This window comes from Haliaeetus leucocephalus, unplaced genomic scaffold (genome assembly GCF_000737465.1).
Source record: "Haliaeetus leucocephalus isolate CR32 unplaced genomic scaffold, Haliaeetus_leucocephalus-4.0 Scaffold339, whole genome shotgun sequence".
NCBI lineage: Eukaryota > Metazoa > Chordata > Aves > Accipitriformes > Accipitridae > Haliaeetus > Haliaeetus leucocephalus.
In genome coordinates this window covers 13,328,781-13,355,782 of record NW_010972775.1, presented here as the reverse complement: position 1 = coordinate 13,355,782, position 27,002 = coordinate 13,328,781, and the positions used below count along the sequence as shown (strand labels likewise).

The following is a 27,002-nucleotide window of genomic DNA, read 5'->3' as shown; positions in this document are numbered from 1 at the left end:
CATGACAACTCTAGAACACTCTAGTACTTCCATTAAAGCAGTTAAATCTCTTAAATACTAAGTTATTCAGGTTGTCTTATTTGGAACATTGCAACAATTCTCAAATATTCTAGTCTTGACTCTCTCTCCCAGCTATCACATATGCTAATTATGCAATCATCTTGAATAATTTTTGTTTGGGTAAATCTGCACACAACTGGTAATACAATACAGATACAATAGCTAAGGTGTTAAAAATGCGTGCAAAAATGCATTTTAATCTGCTAATCATGGTAACGTGTAGGAAATTATTGAAAACTGTTCAGGCATTTTCTAGTAAAAGGAATTAGGAGAAGTCTCTTAAGTAAACCAGCTGACAACTACTCTGGTGATCAGTAAAGGACAACAGGTGAAAGCATCTTTTTAATTGACAATAATACAATCGGGGGTAATATTTGGTGTTAAAACTGAGAAGTAGGAATTACTCTTCTATTTTCTGGGTATGTTTTATCCTTTATAAGAATAGAAGAGAGCTTTTATTTATAACAATGAGAGAGAGCTGTCAACACAGAGATCCTCCTCAGCAAACCTCCCCAGAACACTGCTGTAACAATGCCAGACTAGTCCTCTGCCTGTGGAAGGCATGGGGTAGCGACAAAGTTTTACAAGAACAAAGTAAATTACAGGTAGTCTAATACAACAATTCAGGTGAAAGCTTGGTTCTAGACATATTTTTTCTGAAACAGTCCAAGCAGAAAAAAAGATGATGAGCCACCGTTTCCCAGCAAAAATGGACTGACTGTGTTCAAAAATAGCTGAGTTATTTTCAGTCTTTGCCAAGGTAGAACTGGTACCAGCTCACTGGAACTGTCAACAGCAGAAGGCAGCACTCTGAATAATTGACAAAGTGCCTTGCTTTCACCAGCTGCTCCGATGGGGCTAATTTATTATTGCAAGCCAGTTAATTTCTGACAGTAAGGTACCCGATATGAGATGGATCACATTTGGTTCATTTTAAGCTCCAAAGAACTGAAAAGAAATGTCTGGCAGCCTGGAAAGATTTTTAAATAATGGTCACAGCCAGTGCAACCGGTTTCACTCCAGGCTGTAGGATCAGTCAAAGTCTTCATTAGAGTCAGGCAGCTGCTGCTACTGTATAATCCAATGAGACAAAGCTTCCCTGACAGAGGTAATGGGGGCAGCACTGCCTGACAGTCTGCAACACACACTGTTTAACATCACAGAAATGGTGACATGATTCCAGCCTTTTTCCTGTCTATTAAATACTTGCACATCATTTCCTGTTGCAGATATTTAAGCTAAAGAAATTGAACTTTTTTTTTCTTTTTCTGCAAATAGGGTTTATCTTAATTTGCAACACTATGCACACCTCCTTAATTTCTCCAGCTGTGGAGTTAAACTGCCACACTTCACTGTTACATTCAAAGATGACTTGTCATTAATCTCCAGACCACTCAAACCTGGACAGCACAAAAACAGGTTAAGCAAGAAGCTATCTGTGATTTCTGGAGTGTTACAGGATAAAGCCAGAATGCCATTCAATGTTGGTTTTGTTTGTTTCTTCTCCCCAAAGGGAGTTACTGCTTGTACCTGCATCTACTCTGTCTTCTATACCATGTTATATACATATGGTAGCAAAATTATACTTTAATAATCACAAACTGGAAGCTTGCTAAGATAATTAATCCAAGTCTCTCTCACAGCTGAAGTGAGTAAACACTTAGATGCTTATGTTAAATTCCAGCACATGCCAACCAGATCCATTTATTTCATATCATAGTCAAACCTGACAAACAAAAAGAATGAAAGGCATGATGTAATACAACATTTAAAGAGAGTTCTAAAATGAGCCAGATGATGCTCATAGCCACAGCTGATTAATGAGGATAACAATGAATTAGAACAAAATTATTGTCATCTGTGCTTAATCAAAGCAGCTAAATAATTCACAACATCAGAATTAGGTTTCTGTGAATCTAGCCCTGCAAATGTGTGCAAGTCATTAGTAATAGATAATGCCCACATGTTAGGGACCATACAAAGGAAAATACTATTTCTGCTCCAAGAAGCTGATACTTAACTTGAAAAGCTATGGTGAAACACAGGAAAAGCCATTTCAACACTCAGAACTGGACTGTGGTAGTTGTGCTGAAGGTATCACAGCTTTGAACTGTCCTGTTCATTTCCATGGGTTTGCTGAACACTAAGATGCTACTTACCTTGAGTGACAGTTTCAGAGAAATTAAAGGTCTGCATTTTGATAGGGTCTAAACAGGGGAAATTAAGCATAAAAGTGCTTGTTTGTGTAGGATGAAGAGGTCAGTTTTCTAAACAAAAAGAAAGAGGGCGATCATGATGCTATCCCCCTTATCACATGGAGACCTTAAAACATTTCGCAGTTTTGCTTAGAGCAGCCTGGTTCACATTTCTAAATCACAGACCATAAATTGAATCTGTTTCATGATTCTGATTTTAAACAGGAACAGAAAGGTTTCCCCATTCACAAGCAGGGCATATTGACCCCACCACAGCTCCACAGAAATCCATATGGATAACTTTTGAGTATGAACAGGAAAAGAAAGGAGAATGAACAATGATTTCACTGATGATTGTACCTGCTGGGGCGGTAAGCACAGCACCCACAGCTTCTTCAGGATATAAAAACCATGATACATGGTCTTTCTGATCTATTAGCAACACTAAGCATAGCAATAATTATTACATACATCCCATTTCTCCTTTTCATCTCTTTCATTATTGTTTTATTTCTTTTCCATTTTGACAGCACTGAGCGAGCAAATCAAGTGAAACCCCATCATTTAGTGATATGCAAACAGTTGATGCAATAGTCCATGAATGGAATCAATAAATGGAAGTGGCTCACTCCTTCCTTATCTTAGTGATCAGTGGTCATTTCTTTTTCAGTTTATCCACTGAATTTCAGCTCATTAAAACCGGGATTTTTCTTTAAGTGGGCTGGAGCAACCTTGAGAAGTCATCTGGTCTGTCTTTCTCCCCAAGGCAGGATTGATTACCCTTAAAGGACATCTTGGATCAACTGCTTCATGGCAATGATAAACCACTATAATATGGTTTGAAACTCTGATTTGACACGCTAGTTTATACACAAACGCTGAATCCGAATCTCCTTTCTCCACTGCACATGCAAAGCAGAAAAAATAAAGCCTACATAACTTGATAAGTAATTGATAGGGGCCTAGAAATTTTATGCTGAATTTTTAATAAAGGTTGCTATGGTTTTGCTACTTTCATCCAGATCTGCTGTGAAAATAACTAGGAAGTTATTGATTGCCGCAAACATCCCCAGGGCTTTGAATGAAGTGTGTCCTTGTAATCACATGTCTTGGGAACCAGTGGTCTGAATTGAGAGGAGTGTGCAAAGAGGGGGTTGTCTCCCTCAATCCCACATTTGACAGCAACACAAAAACTGCTCTTAACATTTGGGCAGCATGGGGAGCTTCACTAACACACCCTCAAACAGCTTGAAGCACCAAAGAAACAAATGAAGGAGTAAGGTTTTGCCAGGTGGATTTATGCTGCCAAACTGCTGCAAATCCCCTTCAGTATGGATTGTATAATAGCTTCATCTTGTAGCAGAGTGCAAGGAAATTAGAGAGACATCAGAAGGAGCATGAAGTTACAGCTCCAAGCTTTATTCTTTTGCCTTTAGTTCTCTCATTTCTCTCCCAACAACCTTTAAAAAGCAACAAGATTGGAGGGAGGAAGAAATTGGAGTGAAGAAAAAAAAGTAAAAAGAAAAAAGCTTTAGAAAAAGATCCTAGGTACCATGTCAAGTATAGAAAGGAACCTTTGGCTCACTGCTTCCCCTCTATTTTCCTTACAAATAATGTTTATGGAAAAATTTAGCTTCTTCATTCTCTTTTCTTTGGATATTGTTGTCTTTTGTGGCTTTTTTTTTTTTTAATTTATCTTCTCTCATGATACACTGTAGCCATTAAGGAGATAGGGCAAAATAATTTTATTCATGAGATGAGGAAAAGCTATTTCAATCAGTCATGTAACCTTACTAATTATTACCATTCATGCAACTTTCAACAATTGATGTTTTTTGTGGAATCAGGGCCTAATCAAAGGAAGGGATCCTACTCCCACATCAATAGGTGCTTAAGTACATCAGTTCATAAATGCACACACTTTGATGCATACTTTAGGGGACAGTAAAGTAAAATATGTTAATAAAATCAATAAGGGTAGGAGTCATCTCTGAATTTTACATGTCTAATACTTAAAATCCTGGCCTGATCATTTATGGTCTCAGACTGTGGAGAGAAACTAGCATCTGGAGATATTCCAGACAGTGAACGAACACACCCACCTTAGGCATCTGTCTTTGCAAGAAATGAACTGTTTTCTGCAAGTGCCTCTCCCTCTCTCTCCTCCCACCCTCAGTGGCAATACAGGGAACCTAAAAGACCAAGCAGAATGCCACACCTAAATTTCAGATGGGTGAGAGACTGTTGAGAGGAACCCTGCTTCACAGTTCCATTTCCAAATCTGGGAAACAAACTGGAGTCTGATGCATGGATACTGATGCCTCATGGATCCATTGTTCTCATGGTACAAGGAATACCTCAAGCAACAACCTGGCAAAACATCTATAGACTTGTTAATTCTTTGGCCACAGACTTACCTGATGATTTTATGGAAGAACTATAGGCAATCCCATTGTGCTGCTGATTATCACCAATTTCCAGAGTTGTAGTTATTACAGGCTTTGGCTTAAATTCACGTTTAGGCCGACTAGATGCTACATTTATTCTGGAACACAGAGAAGAGTGGCAAGAGATCGAAGGAAGAAATACTTACAGAGCTTACACTCAGGTTCAGTGCTTAGGTATTTGAAAGGTGGGTAAAAAAAAACCTTCTACTGGTTTTGGTTTTAGGCTTCTTTTTTTAGGGGGTGGGGGGCAGGTATATTCACTAAGAGCTGCTCAATTCTCATGCAGTATTTCAATTTCAGCAAGTCCCTGTTTTATTTAATGCTTTGGTCCTGCTGACAGAGGCATAAAGCTTAACAGCCTGAGTTTGAGAACTGCTGAGCATCCACAGCTGCCACTGAGTTCAGCAGAAGTCCCACGAATGAGCTCTCTGGAAAGCTCAACTGCAAATGACATATGCAGAAACCCAGCCAGGACAGAGGCCCAGAGACTGCATCTCACACATTGCCTTTTTATTAGAGAAAATGGGAAACAACCATTTGGTCAGCACAACTGTCTCAATACCTCTTCCTGTATGTGCATGTGGCCCGGCTGAGACCTCCTTGTCTCACTGGCCCCTCCAGCTGGGATGGTGCAGGGTGTCTACAGACAACAACTACCCCTATGCTAATACTCACAGCCACCATGTCCACCCTGATCTCAGGAAAGCCCCAGTTATCTCAACTTTGTGACTGTAATGTTAGCCTACGCTATGGTGACACTCAAGTCATTTAGGTCTCCTGTTCTCTGCTGCTTCTCTAAGCAACATATAACAAATTAATGACAGCAGCATTTTTTTCTTCTATTAGGGTGACACAAAGTATCTGGGCCTTTCATAAGTGCATTACACCACAACTGTGTTCCTAGCCAGCTGGCTATTTCCCTACTCTGCTGCAGAATTTTGTTATACCCCTCACTCTCAAGGAAAATAGGCCAACTTCTCAGCAAAGCCTCCAAAACACAACTCACAAGTATGTAAGTTTAAAGAAACCTACAAACAAACAGAAGCTGTCCTGATTAACCTCCACAGATGTGAGTGAGAGATTCTGCACACACTCAAAGCATTCTGGGCAGACCCTGCATTACATTAAAGGCTCACAGCACTGCAAGAAGTTGCCAGGTGGCAATGGTTTAAAGCAATGAAGTCCAGCAAGGCACAGAGCACAGCACATGTGCATCTGTGAGATGGTACTACAAGATCTGTTGCTTCAGTGACTTTTCACATTCATGAACCTCAGCTGCAAAAAGAGGTTGAAAATCTTCTGATGGGTTCAGTCTTACCGGTTTTGCAGCTTGCTCTGCAGATCCTCCAAAATTTCTGTGGATTGTTTATGGTAATCTAGTGCTGCTTCTACAAACACAGCCAACTGGCTAACTTGTTCTACCTGAAATATAGAGAGGTAAATAGTTGTAAGGAGCCTGCAGTACATTCAGCTGAAGGATAAACAAACAAATAATTCAAAATAGACCTGGTATCTCAAAAGACCGTGATACCTTGTGGAGGCTACTGAAAAAGAGCATTGTGATTCTATCAAAGAAATTGCCAGTTGGAAGCTGAACAAAACTGACGTGTAACTTCTAGTTTGCTAGCTCAGGGCTGGGTCCTTGAGTTATTTCCTCTCACAATGTGCAAATCCCTTCTGCTTTCAACTTCCAAGCCAGCTGTCTGTCAACACCCAAGCCGGAAACATTCAAAAGGACATGACCCCTTAGCAGGTGAAAGTGGGGCTTTTCTGATCAGCAATGTTGCTAGAAATTACACTGTGACAGCTCTTATGACTCAGACTCATTAGTGTTTATTAACAATGTTTACAAACTACAGTTCTGAAATGATCTGGACTTACCTCACTAGATGGCAGCATTTATAAACCAATAAATGAAACATGATTTATCTACTTGGATTTAAAAAGTATCAGCCAATCATTCAAAAATATGAATGCTGAGGAAAGGGAGAATGTGAAGGAGAAAGAAAAATCAGAATATTTTTATTCATGAGGTAACAAATAACCTCATGCCCCTAACACAAACTGAAAAGTTCAAGCTGTACTGGGGATGGAGCAGTAACAGATATTTATTTGTCCTCTTCCTTTAAGACAACATTAAGACAGACCCCAAGAAGTCTGACATGTTTCCATTCCATCATGATGTCTTCAGACATCGGATCACAAGAAGATATCCAAGTAAGCTTTCTGCAAATGTTTTATGGACCCATGGCAATTTTGTGCTCTACTTTGTCTGCTTTTACTCAGTTAAAAAGATTATTAGAAATTCCGCCGGGACTCCAAGAGAGCCAAACATTGTCACATAGCATACAGAAATGAAATGCACAGAACCAAATCAACAGCTGATAGAATTCCATCACAGTCAGAAGAGAGTAATGTAAACCACCTGAGGAAAACACACAAAGTGCCTGGGGTTTGGATAAGGTGGTCAGAGAAAATGGATAGACAAGGACTGTCCAAACAACATGACTAAAAGCCAGGAGGGATACGGAATTGTGGATTAGTAGAAGAGAGACTGGGAAAGAGCCAGAGAAACTTGTGAGACTAAAAGCCACTTAGCAAGAGGAGCCTGGGACTGGCTGAGTGGGAAAGGCAGGAAGATGGATCTGATAAGGAGTGCATGCAACAGTGTCTACGTGGGAGGTCTGGAACTAGCTGTGCAAAAACCTGAGAAAGAGATGTGGATCAGGACTAAGTCTGGCAAAGGCACCTGCCAAGATGACTGGGAATCAGAGTTCAGAGAACAGAGATTGCAGGGTAAGGAGACCAAGAAAGAGAGACATTTGGGGAATTGGAAAGGATCGGAAGGAAGCGATTACAGTTAAGATCTCTGCAAACCCAGTGAGACAGTCTAGGATTAGACAACAAGGCTGTAATGAGAAGTTTGAGGAGGACAGACAGACTGGCTCAGCACAGAAAATGGAAGGGAAGGAGTACAGAGTTTTCTTTAAACAGAAACAACAGGAAGTGGGTATGGAAAAAACCTCAAAGGGACATCCAGTTCACCCCCTCCCAAAGGCAGAATTAGTTATACTAGAACGTATAACTCATCAGTTCTCTAGTGGCTCAGCTAAACCCTTTTAATCCATGCACTGTTTTATCCTCAGTTTGGTGCTTCAACTAATGATAAACACTATGTGGAACATTTCTCAGCTGCTTATGCAAGGCAGAATTATAAAACACAGACACTGCAACCAGGCAACTGGTAGAGCCTACAGTGGAACAGTGTGCTGAAACTGTTGATAGAGGACGTTACTTTTTGTGCTGCCTTCATACAACTTGCACTGGTAAAACAGCAACAGGCTTACTGACTTATACACTCTTCTAACAAACGTGTCCCACTCACAAGTTAGGAGCTGCAGGCTAGTCTATAACTGGCCATTACATGGCTGTGCATAGAGGGAGAAGTTGCTTGCAGTTCAATATTCCCACTTAACAGCTCCTCCTCATTGCAATTTGCTCACAGAAGACAGCACGCTTCTTACTTTCTAAGTGTGTTTTTCTGCAATGCTGCACCTACAGGAGAGAAAGCTTTGGAATAGGCCCAAATAGGTCCAGTTCTCTTTTCCTACAATTCCGTGATTACATGGGAGAAAGCACATCCTGCTATTCCTCTGTGTATGGACAGAAGAGAGGATTATCCTGCATGACCACAGCTGCTCCTTATTTAGACATAATTTCGTGATGGATTTGGACTCTGAGCCAAAGTCCAGGTACTTAAGCCCAAGCCACAAACAAACCCTATGGAGTAATTTTCAGAGCCAAATAGTAATAATAATGATTTTCAGAGGTAAAATCATTCAGAGACTTCAGATCAGCAGCAAAGTTTTGACTACAAGTGAGCTATAATTCAGAAAGCGCAGGGTACATACCCTTGCTCATAGTTTCAGCAGCAGGTCTATGACTATGTTAATCTTCCAACCTTCTCCCTCCTGCTGATCAAACTGCATTCTACTCTCAGGTAGTTCATTGCTCAAAGATTATAAAACTACTTAAGACCTCTGTGACAATTTTGTCTGAGCCACTGTGTCTCCAGAACAAATTCCTGAATTCTTGAGTTCTTCCATTTACTGCTGTGCATTATGTTCCTCACTGACAGGAGATTAAAAGAGGAAAGAGGCACACTTTCTGCTTTCAGACCTTACCTCCTATGAAGGATGGGACAGGCTTTATCCAATCCCACACACATTGCCCTCCTGGATGTACTGCAGCAAACAAAAATGCAGGACAGACTTACATCATTTTCTAAGAAATTGAACATGCTTCTTTCAGCCAGTTCCTTTGACTCTTCAAATTTTTCTACTGCTTGTTTAACTTCTTCATCTGGTATCTTTCCAAAACGCTTCTTTTTATAATCATAATCCAAACGGCGTCCTTCTAGTTTCTTCAAATGATGCTAAATAAGACAGAACATTTATGAGAAGGTCCAAACGGGATATGCCCAAACACGTGATTTCAGGAAATTTCAGTTATGGATGCAAATATATGCAGAATCAAAGAAACACAAGGCTCAGATTATCCAGTCCATCCCTTTGATCTAAGGCAGCATCAGGGAAGTCTAGGACTGTATACATGAATGAAATTTTAAATAAACAGCCATTTGTTAACACTTGGGGAATTGGCTATATCTTGATTTGCTAAACTTAGCCATGCAACTAATGGACTTCACTAAATGTGCAACACGTCACATTGTCTAAATGAGAAGCAGGATCCAATCTAAACGTGTGTCTCCATATTCTACATATAATTCAATTTTACCTCTTGAATTATTTGCCATATGACAGCTAAAAGTTAAAGGGTTATTTTCCCCTCTCATTCCATAAGCAGTGCTCCAACAAATCTTGTATTCTTGCTTTCGTTTGTTAGGTGCCGACACTTCTATCTGATATAACGACACAAGCTTTTCTGTTGCCAAAAATCATGGGACTGACAGACTTACAGAATGGACTCAAAGTGACAGTACAAAACACTCATTAAAGCTAATGTCAAACAATTTCTTTTCATCAGTTCAGAAGAACTACAACTGAAAACGGTTATGTATCATAGGAGACAGCTACAGACATCAAGACATTATTACTATTTTTGCTATGCTTTCCACATCCATTTATGTGTAAATAAATAAAATAATGTTCATTTCTGCATTTCATCGGGGTTTTAACTTGCTTATTACCCAAGTCTATTGGAACCAACAGACTCAGACAAAGACTGCTTGGCTTTCTTTGAATTGTCACATTGTAAACAAAAGCACTGAAAAACTTAACTCTAAAGGTTAAAACTGTGCTCCTCAGCTTCCTATATTTTTCCTATAGTGGCATATGGTGCTTCAACATTTTATGGCACTTTTCAGATCATTCTGTGATTGCCCTCAATAGCCTTTTTCAGCAGTTATATTCATCCTCCATAGGCCGACAGACATGGCAAGATAGGATAATCAGTTGCAGAAAAACACAGCACACTCACATATTCATAAAAATTAATAAAAATGTCAGTTAAAATAAAATAGCATAGAAATAAAGAATATAATTTTCTTCACTACCCTTCTTGTACTGAATGTACAAGCAATATAGCAAACTGAGTAAGCTAAACAAGTAAGAAATAGCCAGGCATTGATTTTAAGCAGATTTCATCACTGTTTTGCTAGAGAGACAAACTTAAATTCAGTAAAATTTATTTCCCTTATTGCTTTCAAGAAAAGTATCTCAGGGAACTAGAGTGTGATTGACTCTGATTATTGATAAGTGAAGCTTTACCCTGGAAAACTTACCCCAATCTCTTTTAAATCTTTGTCCTGCAGTAACTGTAGAGGATCAATAAAATTTTGTTTGACATTAATATCAAGCGAGTCCTTCACCTCCGCCATTTGCTTCATGCTCTCACCAGCATCCAGTAGTGCAAGGCCTATGGTAAAGAATAGGCTACTTATATCTTAATATATGTAAAACCAGAAAATTTGTCTGATGAAACAGCTATTTCAAATAGGTATCTTTGTATCTGCTGCAGGCCCTTGAAGAGTGAAAAAATAATCCAAGCTATGCACTTGCTTGTCTCCTACAGAAAACTAGAACTGGAAAATTTTTGTTCCAAAGTTGTTTTTTTTTTCTCCTGAAGGGCATCAGGGAGAAAATAATACCATTTTCCCACCTGTATTTGCATAGGTTACAAACCTCCTCCACTTTGAGAGCTGCAAACCAAGCCGATTAACTTGTACAACTTTAGTGGTATTATTAAATACACAAAAAGTGAATAACTTTTTAATCAGAAAATCATGTTTTACAGCTTCCTCACATATAGTGTGGTTTTTTTCCAAACCTCCCTTTGGTCAAAATTGTTGCTGCCTCTTCAAAACCATCTTTTTAACATAGCTGTATACTTTATTAAGCACGTAAGTATCAGCAGGCAGAACACTGAAATGTTCTTTCCCCTTTCCTAGTTTTATTTAGCACCCCTGTTTCTTTTGCAGAATAAAAATACATCCAGCTCACAGATGAGTTGTGCCACTTCACTCTTTGTGAGGAGAATAAATGAGTCTTTGGCTATCAGCAGCATCTTTCCTGTGCAGCACCTACTTGGACTCAAGTGCCAAGTCCCTACGCCTACATAGCCGTTACTATTTCAAGACAACCACGGTGTGTAAAATTGCAGATATTAACAGTACATAGAGCCAGCCAGTTCTGTATTGGCTTCTGCATGCAGTCCCAGCCCATACAGCTCTCTCCTAGCCCTACTCCCCTCTCTCTCCCCAAACCAGGATTCTCCTTTTCTCATGTATTTCTCCCTGGTTCTCCCTCAATCCCAGCCATATCAAAAAGCACACACTGAGTAGCTCTGTGACAATGCTTCAGATTCATTCCAGTCAAGCCCACACACTATGCATGCTCAGCAAGCAAGGCTTCTATCAAGATTTTGGCTGTGAACTACTGGCATATCTTGAGAAGTAATAGGTAAGATTTGATTTACCATAGAATTGTATCGTGGCCAAGCTAGAGTTCATTTTCATGAAACCAAGAAAATGCATATTTAAGATGCACTGCTCCAAAGCACAGAAATACCAGATCATTATTAGAAAAAAATAAAAAATCACCCAAAGTTACTGTTTATTTTCTTCTATGAAAAATTTTTCCCTTAGTTTACTTCTCAAATATAGAGTAACTATTTTTATTTAAAGCTTAAAAGAAATACAGTGCATCTAAGAATCACTCTGAATTATTTAGGTTTGGCAACTTAGAAACTAAAATGGTTATGGCAATAATATGAATCATCAGACAGCATCACTAATAGTGTTATCAAATCCACCTCAAGAGAGGTGGACAAATATGCAGAAGCATCATGTTCTGTTAATTATATCAATCACCTCCTGATCACTGTACTTAACTTTCCCTCTTACCTGCAGTAGCTATTTACATAGGTTATGTCACTGTGTAATATTCTGCAAAGAACTTTATGCTGAAATATTCACAGAGGAGATACACAAACTCACCAAACATAGAATCATCGCCAAGCTCTCTGCCATACCGTATCATGCAGTCTCCTAGGAGTCCCTCTGTCTGGGGATAGCCTGTGGTTTTAACTTGTCCTCTGATCTTTGACATAGTGTTCAGCATTCCCAGCTTGGCTCTGTATGCTAAGAAGGACACAAAAAAAAAAGAACAAAAAAGTTATAAAAACTCTTTTAAAACTAATACACTTAAAGCAATAAATCATTTAACAAGCAATATCACAAAGCAAGTCACAAAGCTGGTCTGTAGATTCCTAAGTTTTTTGTTGTCAGTACTTCATAGTCAAAAGTTTAAATAAGATTCCATTCAACAATACGGGCCACATGAAAATGGTTTTTATTCCCAACTGAATGAGCATCACATCTCCACACAGATATATAGTGGGATTGCTTGTCATCTTCTGTGGATATTCACCAATACTCACACTCCTTTCAATATTTCTGCTTGCAAACTCCTTGATTAGAAGTATTGCAGAAAGCAAACACAGACTAGATACAAGCACAGCCAAAGCCAATTTCATGCTCTCTCTCTCTCTCGCTTGCGAGAGCTTTGCAGAATTTCCTTCCCCCTTCTTTATTTTCGTTCCAGTATTATCCTGCAGAATGGCTTGCTACATACAAATTAATTTATTGTTATCTTGCATGTATCATGACAAAAACATGCATTTATTCTTGGAGAGTTTTTCCAATCTACTCCTTAGTATTATCACTCAACAGCTTCTTCAACACAGTAGTGGCCATAGGCAGGGCATTCCTGAGGAATGTGGACCATGGTGACAAGCTTCATCTTAAACATGCTGGCTGGGCCTTGGTAAAGGACTGAATCCTACCATCCTTATGTAGACATAACCCATTAAACTTCTTCAGGGATGTGCATTTCATAAGGTACCCATAAGAGACAGCTATCTCTGAAGTCACAGGTGTAGCTGACTAAAGGAATTCTGTCAGTCAGTTCTCAAAAAATAAAGGTTCTTCCAACAGCTGGTTTGGACATTGAATCAAGGTCATAACAGGTAAACTTTGTGACTGACTGCAAACGTAAACATGTCTCCTTTCTTGTTTCTTAAAACAACATTTGAAAAACCTGTGTTGACTGACGATCCAAAATCCACTGAGGCCTAGCAGTGTTCAGAAAATGCAAAACCTCATTCAAATACCGGGTAAGCAGGTAACAGCCCACTTCCCCGTGGTTACATGGTTACCAGTACCTCTGAGGGCAGCAGCCTGTGAGTTAAATTCAAGGGCTTTTTACATCTCTGCTGAAAAACCTGTTGGCATTCTCTTCACTTTCGGGATCCATATCCCACTCCAGGAAATCCAGCACAAACATAAACACAAGTGCTGTACCACAGGCCCAAGCTGTCCAAGACATGTCATGCATGCACAACCTACATATGCCCAGTAAATCAGATGCACTGTGTGCTGCAAGTTGAATGCATCCCAGATCAGACTGAGTGCATAGAAACTTTACAGCTGTTCATTGCACGCACAGGTAAAGCTCTCTAGGACACCCAGAAGCCTCACAACAATGACCTAATTAGCTTTTATTTAGCTAGGATGAATTTCCAAGTAAGAAGACAATGTTAAGCGAAATCCAACACCTATTGTTCCTATCCTACCTGGATTTGGCTGAAGATACTCTGTGGACTTGGACAGAAGCTCTGTTACAGCTTTATTAGTAACATCAATTTTCTGGAAAATAAAAGTAACACAGATCGCAAAAAGCAAATCGATTACTAGAATGTTTATCATTTTATTATACATAATATACTATTCTAGCTGATTATGAAATTTTTATTTAAAATAAAGCAAGTATTGTAGCTTAAAATAAATAGCCATGTAACAGTTATGACAGGATTTTACCAAAAACATATTAATTGGCAGGTAGTACTGGGAAGGAGAGAAGGTTTATTTCAAAATGTGGGCTTGCCTTTCCAGCCCATCAGTCTGGACTACTGCTTACACATTCTAGACTACAGTTTTCCTGCCAGCCCAACAGTTGTTACTAAGACTGTTTTTCTCCACAGGTGAAAAAGACTGAACATATCCGTCACAATCTTGGGGTCAGGGCCATTTAAAGCAGTAGTTTGCACTGTCTTCCTATTTAATAGTTTCTAAAATGCTATTAAAAAAAAATAATATCACATTTCTCATTTGTTTCCCTCTTCCTCCCTTAGGGCCTGCACATTATTTTTGCCCTTATAATGCAGAGAAAGGAAATAATTATTCTGTAGCTAAAGAAACCAAAACCTAGAAACCTGTTTAGATCATAAATTCAAAAGTGCATGTTGGAAAAAAAACCCACCAACTCACACAAGACTTTTTTCCTCACTCTACCAGCAATAAAACCTATGACCTAAGTCTACTATGAACATTAAAAAACACACAGAAAGACAAGAGCAATTAAAAAAAGCACATAAAAGCTGAAAAAGCATAAAGTAGCAGTAACATTGTTTAATTTGCCACACAACCAATAAGTGGATAGCAAACATCTCACTTTCCACAACAATTCATGTAAATTTCTGAACATAGATTTAAACTAAGAAATATAATTATGTATCAAGAGAAAATTTGACCCTAGTAGTTAGACTTTTATCAGGAAAAAATATCAGATGGGAAGGCTTTGTGATATTTACGAAGACTCACTAAACACTGAAGACTTCTGTCTCTAATCTCCCACACCTCCTTCCTCTGCTCATACAGCCTTTGTGGATGTCTCTTCTTCCTTGGCTGAGTTGCCATGGCTCAAGGATAAATTTGCACTTATCGTTATATATTTCTGTTTGGAAGCACATGGTGGGGTGTCCCCCCGCCCAGGTAAATCGACAATACCATTCTATCACTTGAAACATGAAACATTTTTGATTCTGCAATAACTTAATATTGAAAAACATAATGTAACTTTCCTTACCCTTTCCATCTCTTGAAATTCTTCATCTAACTTTGTTCCTTCTGCTCCACTTATTTTTTCACTGAACAACTGTAAAAACATAATTTTAACAAAAAAATTGCATGATTATTTAATTACAGAATAAATATCTCAGAGTCACAGGAATTCACTCCAGATTAGAAAAATGCAGCAACCATTTGAGGCAACTGTGCAAGAGAAGAGTAACCTTAGTCTTGGAAGTGAGGCAGTCATTTCAAGAGAGACAGAGATACCTGATATGAATTTACAATAGGCAAACAAAAAATTATTTCGCATGCTTAAACAGTTTTTACCCTAAAGGCTTGACCTACACTGCAGACTTCAGGCTTAGGGACCAGAGTCTGACTGCAGGTATATCCAGAGTAACTCTTTCAAGTATGCCTCTCCAGCTCTGTACTTCTGAGTACCTTCTGGTCGTGTATGCCATTAGGTTCAGGGATGCAACTCCCATTCCTGCTCCTGGGAGTTGTGTGCAGTTCTATGGAAGGAACAGACTTGTGAAAAATGCTGCACTGTGACCCACCTGTGTAACTGAGCATCTTCATGATGCTCAAAAAAAAATGCCATGTGTTCTTCAAAAACTCAAAGCACCAATTTTAAATAAAGGATTTCAGTAAACCTTAACATTATCCAAATTTTGTGTAAAAACTCCAGGCTATCAGACCTGAGTTTGGTCCTCACTGAGTAAATCATGGCTGGGAATACACACTCGAGCAGAACTCAGCTGTCTGCTTCTTGCAGTGCATGGTACCTGCACTGCAACAGCATGAAAAGAAAGCCAGATCCTCACCCAGTGTGAAACAGCCTTTGAAAGCATCACTCAACTACGACAGATGTGGTTTAACACATACTCAACGAACATTAAACACAAATTCTTAGGATAATTCATGAAAAAATACTATGCATTTCTCTGTTTTAATTGACTTTTATCACTGAATCTGTAACAGTGTAATGTAAAACCCAGGCCTAGCTCACTGACTGCTGGTGTTCCCCAAACCTGCCCCCAGTAAAGCATTTTGTTTGTCCTTAGCACCTTCTAAAAGTGAATTCATCTCACTGAATTAAAAGGACCTTGGAGACTTGCATAATCTGATAATGGGTCATGGCTCTTTGTAGCGCAATGGTTCCCTCTTCTTGGTCACAGCCTGCACCACACAGGTGTGGAGCAAGCACACTGCCTTCCCAAAAACCAGCAATGAGCTGATGAAGCAGAGCTGGGAGCTCAGTGGCAGCTGACCTTGCATCAGTATTACTGCTACCACGCAGCCAAAAGAACAGACCTGCTTAAGGGAAAATGTGAGTTCAAAGAGAGCCCTACTGCTAATCATTTCTATTGGCTTTACAGTAGGACTCACAATCTTTATGCTTAATACACCAAGCAGCCCACAAACTTGTCAAGATTATTTCTCTTCCAGAGCACTGACAGAACAAGCACAAAAGCAGGTAAAACAGAGATGGAGAAGCCCAAGTACCAGTGAGTTCCTACGGGTCATCATCTTGCTGCTGTAAGACATCACAGCAGAGAAGCAACCAGAGGCCACACATGGAAGGGGACACTGCCCAGGTCTCTGCAGACATCTGAGGAGTCCCTGAGCACAGATGGAGAAAGATGCATGGAAAAGCTTCATGGAAAGCAGCCTATCAGAAATTGTGCAGCTTCTTTACGCTGGCAGTTTGTCTCCTTTCTGTGTAATGTTAATTTGTAAAATAATTGATGCCATTTTCCACAGCCTCACATGTTCTCTTTCGCCAGCAGGCAATGAACAGGTTTGTGGTTTCCTGAAGCCTCTCATGGTGATGATCCCTTTTCAAAGGCTGAGTGCAGTGGAGGAATTATCCTTCTCAGGCTGAAGTTGCAAAATCCATATTCAGTAGCAACCCATAGCTGTCTCATTACAAATAATCCATTTATATGCTGGCAAAGAATAAATGCAATGAAGTAACATGATTGCTCGACTGTGAAAGCATAATTAATAATAAATTACTGCACCAAATGACCAAAATAACGAAATGTCCCACACTTGGAGAGGATAGATCTGAATGTTGTAACTAGAAGCACAAGTGGATGAGTAGAAAGTTCACACAGTAACAGTAATGCCAGAGAAAGAAAAAAAAACTCCACTGGCTCATTGGAAGGCTGGCAAAGATAGTCTGAAAAAATGCAATTTCTCATCAGATACACTGGAATTTGATATGTTTTCAGTAAATGTCTTAGAGCATACACTATTTATCCATTGGCATCCCTTAGCTCTCCCTGGCTTACTGATTGCCATACGTGGTGTCACACACCTCCCTCAAATAGTAGTCTGAAACTTAGGCTTACTGTGTTGTGGCTGGTTTTTGCCAGGATTGCAGCTGCTGGTCCAGGCATTTGCACTTGGCTAGTGAGGCTGCTCTCCCAGTGCCGACAGACACGTGCCTCAGCACTGCGCTGCAGCCTGCTCGCCCTCTTTGCACATCTGCTCAAATGCTGCCACCCATGTTTAGTTTTGGTTTCTCTTCTGAAATGTTGCAAAATTCTTCACTGTGTTTTCAATGGATAAAATTTGATGCCATGCACAGAGGGAGAAACTATCTGCAGCAATACTGAGTCACTCCTTGCAAGGGGACCACTGGACTTGCTGATGCAGCAGGGAGTAAGGAAAGCATCTAAGTTAGATCCAGAAGGTCACAGAACAACTGAGACTTCTATGCACCAGCTTTCAGAAAATGAGAGCGAGAGAGAGAGAGAGAGAGTCCGCATCTACAATTTGCAGAGAATAATGGGGTAATTTAATTAACAACTTGGATGATGGGATGCAGTATACTCCCTCAGAGTCTAGAAGACACCAGCTTGGGGGGGGAAGAGTTGATACACCAGATGGTGGGGCTGCTCCTCATAAGGGCCTTGACAGGCTGGAAAAAATGGGCTGACAGGAACTTTGTGAAGCTCAAGCACAAATGCAAAGCCCTGCACCTGCAGTGGAATATCCCCATGCAACAGTACAGGCTGGAGGCCAACTGGCTATGAAACAGCTCTGCAGAATAACACCTGTGGTACTGGTGGAAAACAAGTTGAACGTAAGTCAGAAGTGTGTCCTTGAGGTGAAGAAAGCCAACCCCATACTGGGCTTTATTAGCAACAACATAGACAGCAGGTCCAGGGAAGTGATAATTTCCCTCTATCTAGTACTTGTGAGACCAGATCTGCAGTATGTGTCCTGTTTGGGCTCCCCAGTGCAAGACGTTGACATCCTAGGTGAGTCTGAAGGAGGGCCACTGATACGAGCAGGGGACCACAGCACATGGCATACGGAGGGCTGAGCTTGTTCAGCCTTTAGAAGAGGTTAAGAGGGTGTCTACCTAGTGGGAGCATATGAAAATATGGAGCTTGAATCTTGTGGAAGGACAGGAAGCAACCATCACAAGTTGGAAAACAAGAAATTCAGACCTGTAAAAAAGGAAAGAAAAAAGAAGAAAAAAAACACCGAACAGGTTGTCCAGAGAAATTGTGGATCTCCCATACTTGAAGACATTCAAGCCTTGCCTGGACAAGGCCCTGAGCAACCTGCTCTAACAGGACCTGCTTCAAGTGGGAGCCTGCAGTAGATGCTCTCTGGAGGACCCTTCTCACCTACCTGACTCCAATTCTAATTCCGTATTTACAACGACATGTGAATGCGACTCCATAGAGCCAACGACAGGATCTGCAGACACCATTTCATACAGACACTGAAAACAACCTAACACGCACCTACATCTATAGGCGCAAAAGCACTGACCATAAGAAAAAGTTTGTTCCCGCACTTTCCCAGTTCTATGGAAACATTAATGATACTGCAATTTCTAGCCCAAGGAGACACTTCTTCAATGACATTTACTCTGAGCTCTAATTTCCTTTGAAAAAGGAGACTACCTCAGTGCTCAGAGAGATACCATGAAGAATGATTCCTTAAAGTCTTTAAGCTGTCTGCGTTCCTGACAGTAAAAATTGGTATAAAGTTCTAATGGCTATCACTAAATTTTACACCACTACAGCTTATTTCATATTGGTATAATCATGATCAGCTTTACTACTCTCGCATTTAGGAACACAAAAGCTTTTGTTCTGATCATACTGAATTTAGGAGTTGAAAAACTAGCTTCACCACTTTCCCAATTAAAAGTCACAGGATACCCAATTAATTATTTAATTGAAAATGGATGCACAAAGGAGACAGCTGCTGAGTTTTAGTTCTCTGACTATTTGCTGAGCATCATTTACATGCATTATATCAAGCTGTAAAACGCTTTAAGCTTAAATAGAAGCATGCTCAACTGTGGGGCTGTGTAGTTATGTGGTAATATCTATCAGTTTTTACGAGTCAGCTAATCAAAGGAGAAACTGCTACCATCACATAAGGCATGTACTCTGAGGGAGCTTGGAATTACTTGTACAGGAAGATGCCTTCACCTCCAAATTTGGAAGCTGGGTGCCATGGATTCAGCACCTTTTCACTAGACAGGGCCAGAGCCAGAATTGGGGGCTCTGAAAAAAATCCAATTCCCGCCATGGGGGCCACCACTATCTTACTATTCCACTGCCAGGTTGGAAGCTAAAGCCATGCATTAGTCGTATTTCTGGGGCAGCTAATTAGTTTTCCTCTGGATCGAAACTTACACCAAGAGAATAGCTGTGAAATAAGAAAAATTTCTTCTTCCCAGGTGTCTGTGCAACTCCCTCCATCACACTTGATGTATTACAGTTAGCAGGGAGAAGAAAATAACCCCTAAATACAAACATGAAAACACAAATCAGCCATTGCATAGCCACCTCTCATTTGTAGTTATATATGATAGCAAACTACCTTTACTGTAAAACTTGCATGTTCTATATAACAGAAGACCTTTTTGCCTGAAGAAATACTGCAGTTTTGTACGCAAATGCTCCTTGCTTGTAACTTCTTCCTAGATCCTACTGTTCTTTTTAATATTGAAAAATTAAATAAGATGTTGTATTATTGACAATCTAAGAGTCTCTGGGGGGCTTATGTGGAATCTTCTAGGAAGACAAATCTGGAAAAAAAGAAATAGATATTGAAATAAATCCCTCCAGATACTGTGATTTCTATTTAATTCTGTATATGCAGCTACTGTTCAAAATGCAAATTGCAATTTTGTTATAGTCTTAAAAGACTAAATATTTATCTGCTAAGGAATTTATATTCCAAGAAATTCTCTGAGAAAACATTTTTTCCACAAACCTAATATTGAGACTTTGTTCTCACACTAGTTCTTTGTTACTCTAATTTCTTCGAGATAATGTAATTTTCTTTTGATTTGTTGTATTGTAAAGAAGCATGAATACAGCACATGAACTGCCTACAGTTTAAACTAAAATCTATGGCTCACCAGAACTCTAAACTAAGAAAGCCTCAAGCTTTCATGTGATTTTTCAGTACTTTTATGTATGTTAAGATTTATCCTTCTTACTGCACAGGAATAGTCCATTTCTCCATTCTCATATGGATTATAAAAACAAGCTTCAGAAAAATGCTTTTACTAATGTTTTGCACATCATATCCACTAAATTACAGTACTTATTCATATTTCACTAAGGAGGGTTACTGAACATGAGAAACTGCCCAAAATATCCCAGATCAACAGAGCGCTGATAAAAGTCTCAAAACAATTACCCTATTTTTTTATATATCCACTGGGTATTTTATAATACAAGTCAATAGGATTCTTGCCAGCCAATACTTGCACACATACTCTGACCTTCTGTTCCACTTGTTTTGCCTTTCTTTTGCAACAGTCATTAACTGGAATTGAACCATTGGGGTTTTTTGTTGTTACTCAGCTACTGTTGAAACAAGTGGAGCTGAAGAAGTCCTTAACTGGCCAGCAAAAACTCTTGTATATAACTGGCCAAGAAATCATCAAATACTGTTTAATAACTGAATGAAAGGTATCATATTCTATTAAAGACTTCAGAGCTTTTAATGACTCCTCACCAAGTAACAGCATTTATTTTGTTCTGAAGGAGTATCTGCTGAAATTATCTGTTGAAACTTTAATGGGATGGAAAATTCCTACATTTGTCATAAATATGCACAGTGGCAAACCCATGAGGCAAAAACCTGGATTTTAGGAAAAATCTTTTAACAAAAAAAGCCAAAGCTATGAAAATACTTTAAATTTATTTCCCTCTCTCTAAAAAGGAAGTAAGCAATCAACTGGGAAAACTGATAGATTTATCCCAAAGTTAACACATAGAAAGCCAGGAAATAATGTAACTATATGGCTACATTTCCCACAGAAACATATAACTGGGCCAAACCTCACAAAACATTAAGATATATCTTTAAATACAGCGCTTAGTACAAAATACTACATTCCAGTATGGTTAATGCATAATAGTTACGCTTCTCCTAATAAATCATTAAAATTTCCAGTTATTGCCCTGCAGCCATGTAATTGTTTCATTTGGTGTTAAATTATTATGCATAGAGGATTTAATGCAATGTGACAATACTAATAGCTTTCTGAAGAATCTTATTAAAGCCTATCATAAACACTGGGAAGAATAAGGTGGCTGGCAAGATGTCTTCTGGCTAAAGTAGAATTTCCTTGCAGTGTCCAACCTCCTGAGGGGAGAGAGAGATTTTCTTTTTTGTCCTTTTCCAGAATGCTCCATCGGATTAGAGAACCAAGATGCCAGCCTGTCTTCTAGATCAAAAGTAGCTTAACTTCGAATATCCGTAACTCCCTGTTTTGTGCTTCTAAGTTCTACTACAATGTTATGTATATCACCTGGTCTTCCTCTTTCCTGATTGCTATATTTCATATAATTGCTAATTCCCACACTTAAAAAGAAGGTTACTACTAGTTCGTAAAGTGCAGATTACCAAGAGCTTGAACCTACAACATGGCTTACTTAATGTCTTGTATCTTAGCACATCTTTGATAACATAAAGGAGTACACACTGGCAGAGCCATCTGCACAAAGTTTGCCACTGTGATAGAAAAATACTCTAAAAAAAGAACGAAGCGTTCTGCTTTATTGACTAGGTGAGCACCCAAAATGAATGGGCAGCTTATAGATACCCCTGTGATGGACTTCTAGAGATCTACTGAAGGTCTGAGTGATCAGAAGAAAAAGTAGTGCCCCACACTGAGAAACTAAACTAAGATGCACATTTTCAAACACAGATCTAAACAAAAGACTAAAGAAACACAGCACTTGGCCCCTGGAACAGCTGCAGAGAATGCTGAAACAAACCAGGTATGAGAATGGCAGCCTCCTCAGGTCTCTTCTTCTGCACCAAGAATGTTCCAAGACAGGGCCTGGAGCCATGCAGAGACAAGGATGTCAGAGCCACTAAAAGTGGAAAATCATCTGCAAATGAAAATGGGTAATATATACCTAAAAAGAGATTTTTCTCAGGCTCCTTAAAAAAATACGAGGGAAAAAGTCAAATTATAAAAGTGTACCAGTACCTGAAGCTGTTCTTTGAATTATATTGACACAGCTCATACTATTCTAATGCTTTGGAGAAAATCCAAACCTCTTATTTTGGAGGTTAAGCACTAAACGATGGCAAGAACTCTTCAGTTGCCTCCCTATGTTGTGTTTTCAAAGAAAACAAAAATATTCTTGTGCTGATGTACTTGAAAGAAAAAAAGGTTTATTCTAACCCCCAAAATAAATAAGGGGTCTACTACAAAGTGCATATGTTTCAGTCTTGCAAATATGGAACACTCTGGCTTACCTCCAGCAAATCGTTTTAAGTTCATACTTCAGTAAGTGTGTAAGTGCTTTGCTGGATCAAGACTGGAGTGCTCAGCACCTCGCAGTATCAAGCTCAGAGGGTCATCACCTTTACATGGAGTATTTTGTAACTTTTTCTTCCACTAAACTTTCTGCTAGCAGTAGCACAGATTTCTCCAAAGCACTTGGGAAAACAGTAAAAAAAGATTTCTGACAGCGACAGAGAGAACTGGGGTTTTTGAAAAGATTAATCAAGCAGCTAAACTGGGTCCTGCTGATATTTAATCAAAATTATGGAGTGCAAGAAGCTGCACCCTAAAAATCAAACACTTGTTACTGCTCTCATGGCTACATCAGTGGTATAAAATAACTCTGAATTCAACAACACTTGTACATGGGTCTTTAAACAAAACAAAAAAAAAGAAGCTTTCTCTTTTGCTAACAGTTTATGCATAATTCTAAAATGTAATACAATATTTTACATGAGACAGTAACAGTGACTAAAAATTATAATTATATTGTGGATACAAAAATTAAAACAGTGTTCTGGCAGTACCTATGGCAGAGTACATTTTTATATAAATGCAGGGAGACAAAGAAGTGTTGCATACAGTTGGATGATTCTCTTGGAATTCATTACCCATCACAAACAGCTGAACCAGAACTTCAGAACACCACATCCATGGCCACAGGAATTCATGTCCTAGTGTTTCACCAAAGATCCCTACTCCCAGATATTTAAAGTAGAAATACAAAGTATGAACTGTAGGATGTGCCTGTACTTCAACGACAGCTCATGACTGTGCTCATGCTATCCTGAGTAAAGAAAGGGCATGCTCTACATCTAAACTGCCTTTAGGGATTTGTGATGGACCCAAGAGCAAATCTTGTCCCAGCAGCCAACAAAATCAAAATACCAAAGAGAGTTGCATTTTTAAAAAATATGAAGGATTTTAAATATAGGTAGAAATGTGTAACTTTTAAGGACAGACTAAGATGAATACCATTAAAATACTTCTTAAATATTTTCTAATTTTAAAAATTTCATACAACATGAAAAATAAAAACTGAGCCCCATGTCATTTTCAGAGCACAGATTTAGGGTCGAAATTCCATTTGCGTAACAAAAAAAACTCCAGGCCATCTAAAGGACACCAGGAATCTCAAGGACCTCTTTCCCAAGAAGCAAAACATACTTTTTCTACCAAGAGATCTCTGAATCACACAAACAAAGTTGAAGAAATGCATGAAAGTACTGCCAGAGTGTTTACATTCATGAAGAACATTCCTGTCTCACTAATATTTATGAACCCTTTATTTCATTACTTGTAACTTCTCAGACAAACACAAGCAACAAGATCACAGTAGATTATTTTTAGGAAGACAGATTAACCAAGATATAAAAAGATACACCAGATAAAGAGGAATAGAAGAGAAATACATTTGCAAATGTGACTTGCCTGGGAAGTAGGGATCTGAGGGTGTCCCCACATGCGTACCTCCCGCGTGGTGATGTTCTGTGAGCTGCTGGTGTAACATTAACTCAGCTTCAAGCATGTCACTGTTCATGGGTCGCATGCAGATCTATGTAAAGCATTATTATTAAGCCTACCTTCTAACATGGAACAAATATTTCACAGCTGAGTATGACCCAGAGTACAGAGAACCCAGCCAGGCAATCAGCTGAGACCACTACGGTCAACTCTACAGCTGCCAGTATCAACAAGAATGGACTGAGTCTATCAAAACTCCCCATATGCTCATAAAGAAAAAAATACCCGTTCACATCATGTAACGTAAGGTCTACAGCTACCACACTGAATCAATGAACAGCCACAGCTGTTGAGCTGCAACAGCACAGTTCTGGCAAAGGTTCAGAAGTGGCAGCTTAGTTTTATTTAGAAAGGAAGCTCAAATAGTACAAGCCATGTATTCTGGGATCAAGAAAGCCCTTACAAGCACTGGTACATACCGGAACATTTGAGCAATGACAGAACTCCCCGCTGATGTAGGAGTTTCAGCAAGACACACCTCAAAGAGGCAATCCAAAACATCTTTCAGCAAAAAAAATCCTCACCAACTGATCAACCAGAGGTTCTGCTTTCAGACTAATGGTGTTAGAAACTCGTAACTATGCAGACAAGAATTTCCGCTGATTTAATTTCTTTTATGCACAGTTCTTCTGTACCACTTAGTGTGATCTCTCCTAACTTAAATCAATCTGTATGAATAAGGACTGCTGACGGCACCTAGGTACATGTCAAAACGTATTTAATCAATCTAACAGCCTTTGCTTGGGAAACCACATGGAAGAAAAAGGAAAAGGCACAGAACCCAAGAACATGACATTAACGAGATTACTCGTTGATGAGTGCCTTCTTTTCTTCAGGACGGACTTACACAATCAAAAAAAGATAAAAGAAAAAAACATTAAGAGTCTGATTAGTTGAACAACGTATATGATTTTGCATAGTCTAAACAAAAGATTCTGCCATGTGGGAGTATTATCACCATAGAAATTTTTCAAGAGAAGGGCACGCCATTTTGACAAAGCTAATGAGTGCTTTATATAAAGATCTGCCATATAATATATACAATGTGGGTGTTTGACCATTTCTATAATTCCCTAGCACCCTTGCAATTCTTTCTGCTGACGTAACTCTGGGATGCATGAAATATTTTTTGATTGCTGGTATTTCAAGGAAAAAAAAAGCAAACAGACACAACTATATCAAAGGTCTTGACAGACCTGTAAGATTCTGTGTATGTGCTTTAGAAACTCATCATCTCTAAAGTAAGCAGCAAACAATGTAGTAATGCCTTCTGCTCTAAGAAAAGATCTACAACTCATAAGGTAAGATGAAGTGTCTGGCATTAAACAATTAAGTCATCTGTAAAAACAGGACAACGTGCCAGTCATGGTCCTGCAGTTTATGAAAGTCAACAATAACATCTAGTGAAATATTATTTATGACTCAATTTATTTGCTATATCTGTGGAAAAAAAAATTAAATCTCCTTTCTTTGACAGCAATACTCAGAACTTACCCCATATGATCCCTATGCTCTTTCTAATATATTTCTTATATTTAATTTTTTGCTAGAATTTAGGGTTTGATTACAGTTTTTGTTAATTTAGTAACCAAAACATCAGACATTACATTATAGCTCTGATACTCCTTTAAGTTGTTCTGCAAGAAGTCTGTGCCAGAAAGTGAATTCTAAGCAGGGTCAGGAATGCTGTGCACTTGCTGTTACTTGGTCAACACTCAAAATCCTGTACCCAGCTGATCCAGTCTGTACACAATCAGACAGTCTTTTAAAATTAACCTTATCAAAATCCAACCAAAGTATGTGTAAATATAGGCTGTGTAATCTAGACTTAAAAAGAAGTCTGCACACTGAGAAGGGTGCTGTCTCTTTCTCTAAGAAAGCATGCTCTTTCAAAGTTCTTAACGTATTTCAGAATATTTTATCATCACTATGTAATGGACAGTTTGACTTTTTCTGTGACACTCCAAAGGTCTTGAGTCTCTCATTAAAGGAAAGCCCATGCTACTTGTGCTGCTGACATTGCTTGTTCACAGGTCTGGATTCCAGACTTTCTGCTCTCAACAACAGCTACTTATTAGCCACTGCTATAGCTTTTGATGCTACAGGAACAGTGAGGAACAAATTGGTACAGACTGAACCACACACCCAAGCTCCTAATGTGCCAGTAATTTAGGGGGGGAACTGGAAGCCTAAATACTTGACTGAATTTGGGTTAAACGGACTTGTCCTTGGCCACACAGTAAACAAGCGGTAACTCTGAAATTAGAATGCCAGAGTCCCAGATCTCTACTCTTTGCCCTGAAGAAAGCTGTCTTACATAAAATAGTCTACATGTCCTTCTGAACAGGCAAAGCAAGTGAAAGCTATGTTTACAGGATACAAATTGTGAGTTGTCAAGTACTGCACAATCATTAAACTTTATTATAAGAATGCAATTCCAGATTTTGTCAGAGAGCAAAATTAAAAAATGAGTGTACAATCTCTGCAAGAAAGGTATTTTTATTGTAGACAGTCTGTTAGAAAAGTGAAATGAAAAGTGTTTACACCTGTTT

At 39.0% G+C, this 27,002-nt stretch overlaps 1 protein-coding gene across 3 annotated transcripts in view; it reads right to left on the bottom strand.

Moving 5' to 3' along the window:
* Nucleotides 1–27,002, bottom strand: part of SH3GL3 (SH3-domain GRB2-like 3) — a 57,957-nt gene that overhangs the window by 2,088 nt on the left and 28,867 nt on the right. The window contains exons 1-8 of one of the 3 annotated variants that reach the window (XM_010571931.1): nt 15,477–15,519; nt 15,148–15,216; nt 13,856–13,928; nt 12,219–12,362; nt 10,506–10,639; nt 8,979–9,137; nt 6,021–6,124; nt 4,673–4,800 (exon numbers count right to left, since the gene is read on the bottom strand). In XM_010571931.1, the coding sequence (XP_010570233.1) occupies nt 4,673–4,800; nt 6,021–6,124; nt 8,979–9,137; nt 10,506–10,639; nt 12,219–12,362; nt 13,856–13,928; nt 15,148–15,156 (751 nt within the window). In that variant the 5' untranslated portion in view covers nt 15,157–15,216; nt 15,477–15,519. Of the gene's footprint in view, nt 1–4,672; nt 4,801–6,020; nt 6,125–8,978; nt 9,138–10,505; nt 10,640–12,218; nt 12,363–13,855; nt 13,929–15,147; nt 15,217–15,476; nt 15,520–27,002 lie in introns of those variants that run through there. The other 2 variants (XM_010571929.1, XM_010571930.1) reach the window with 2 other exon arrangements.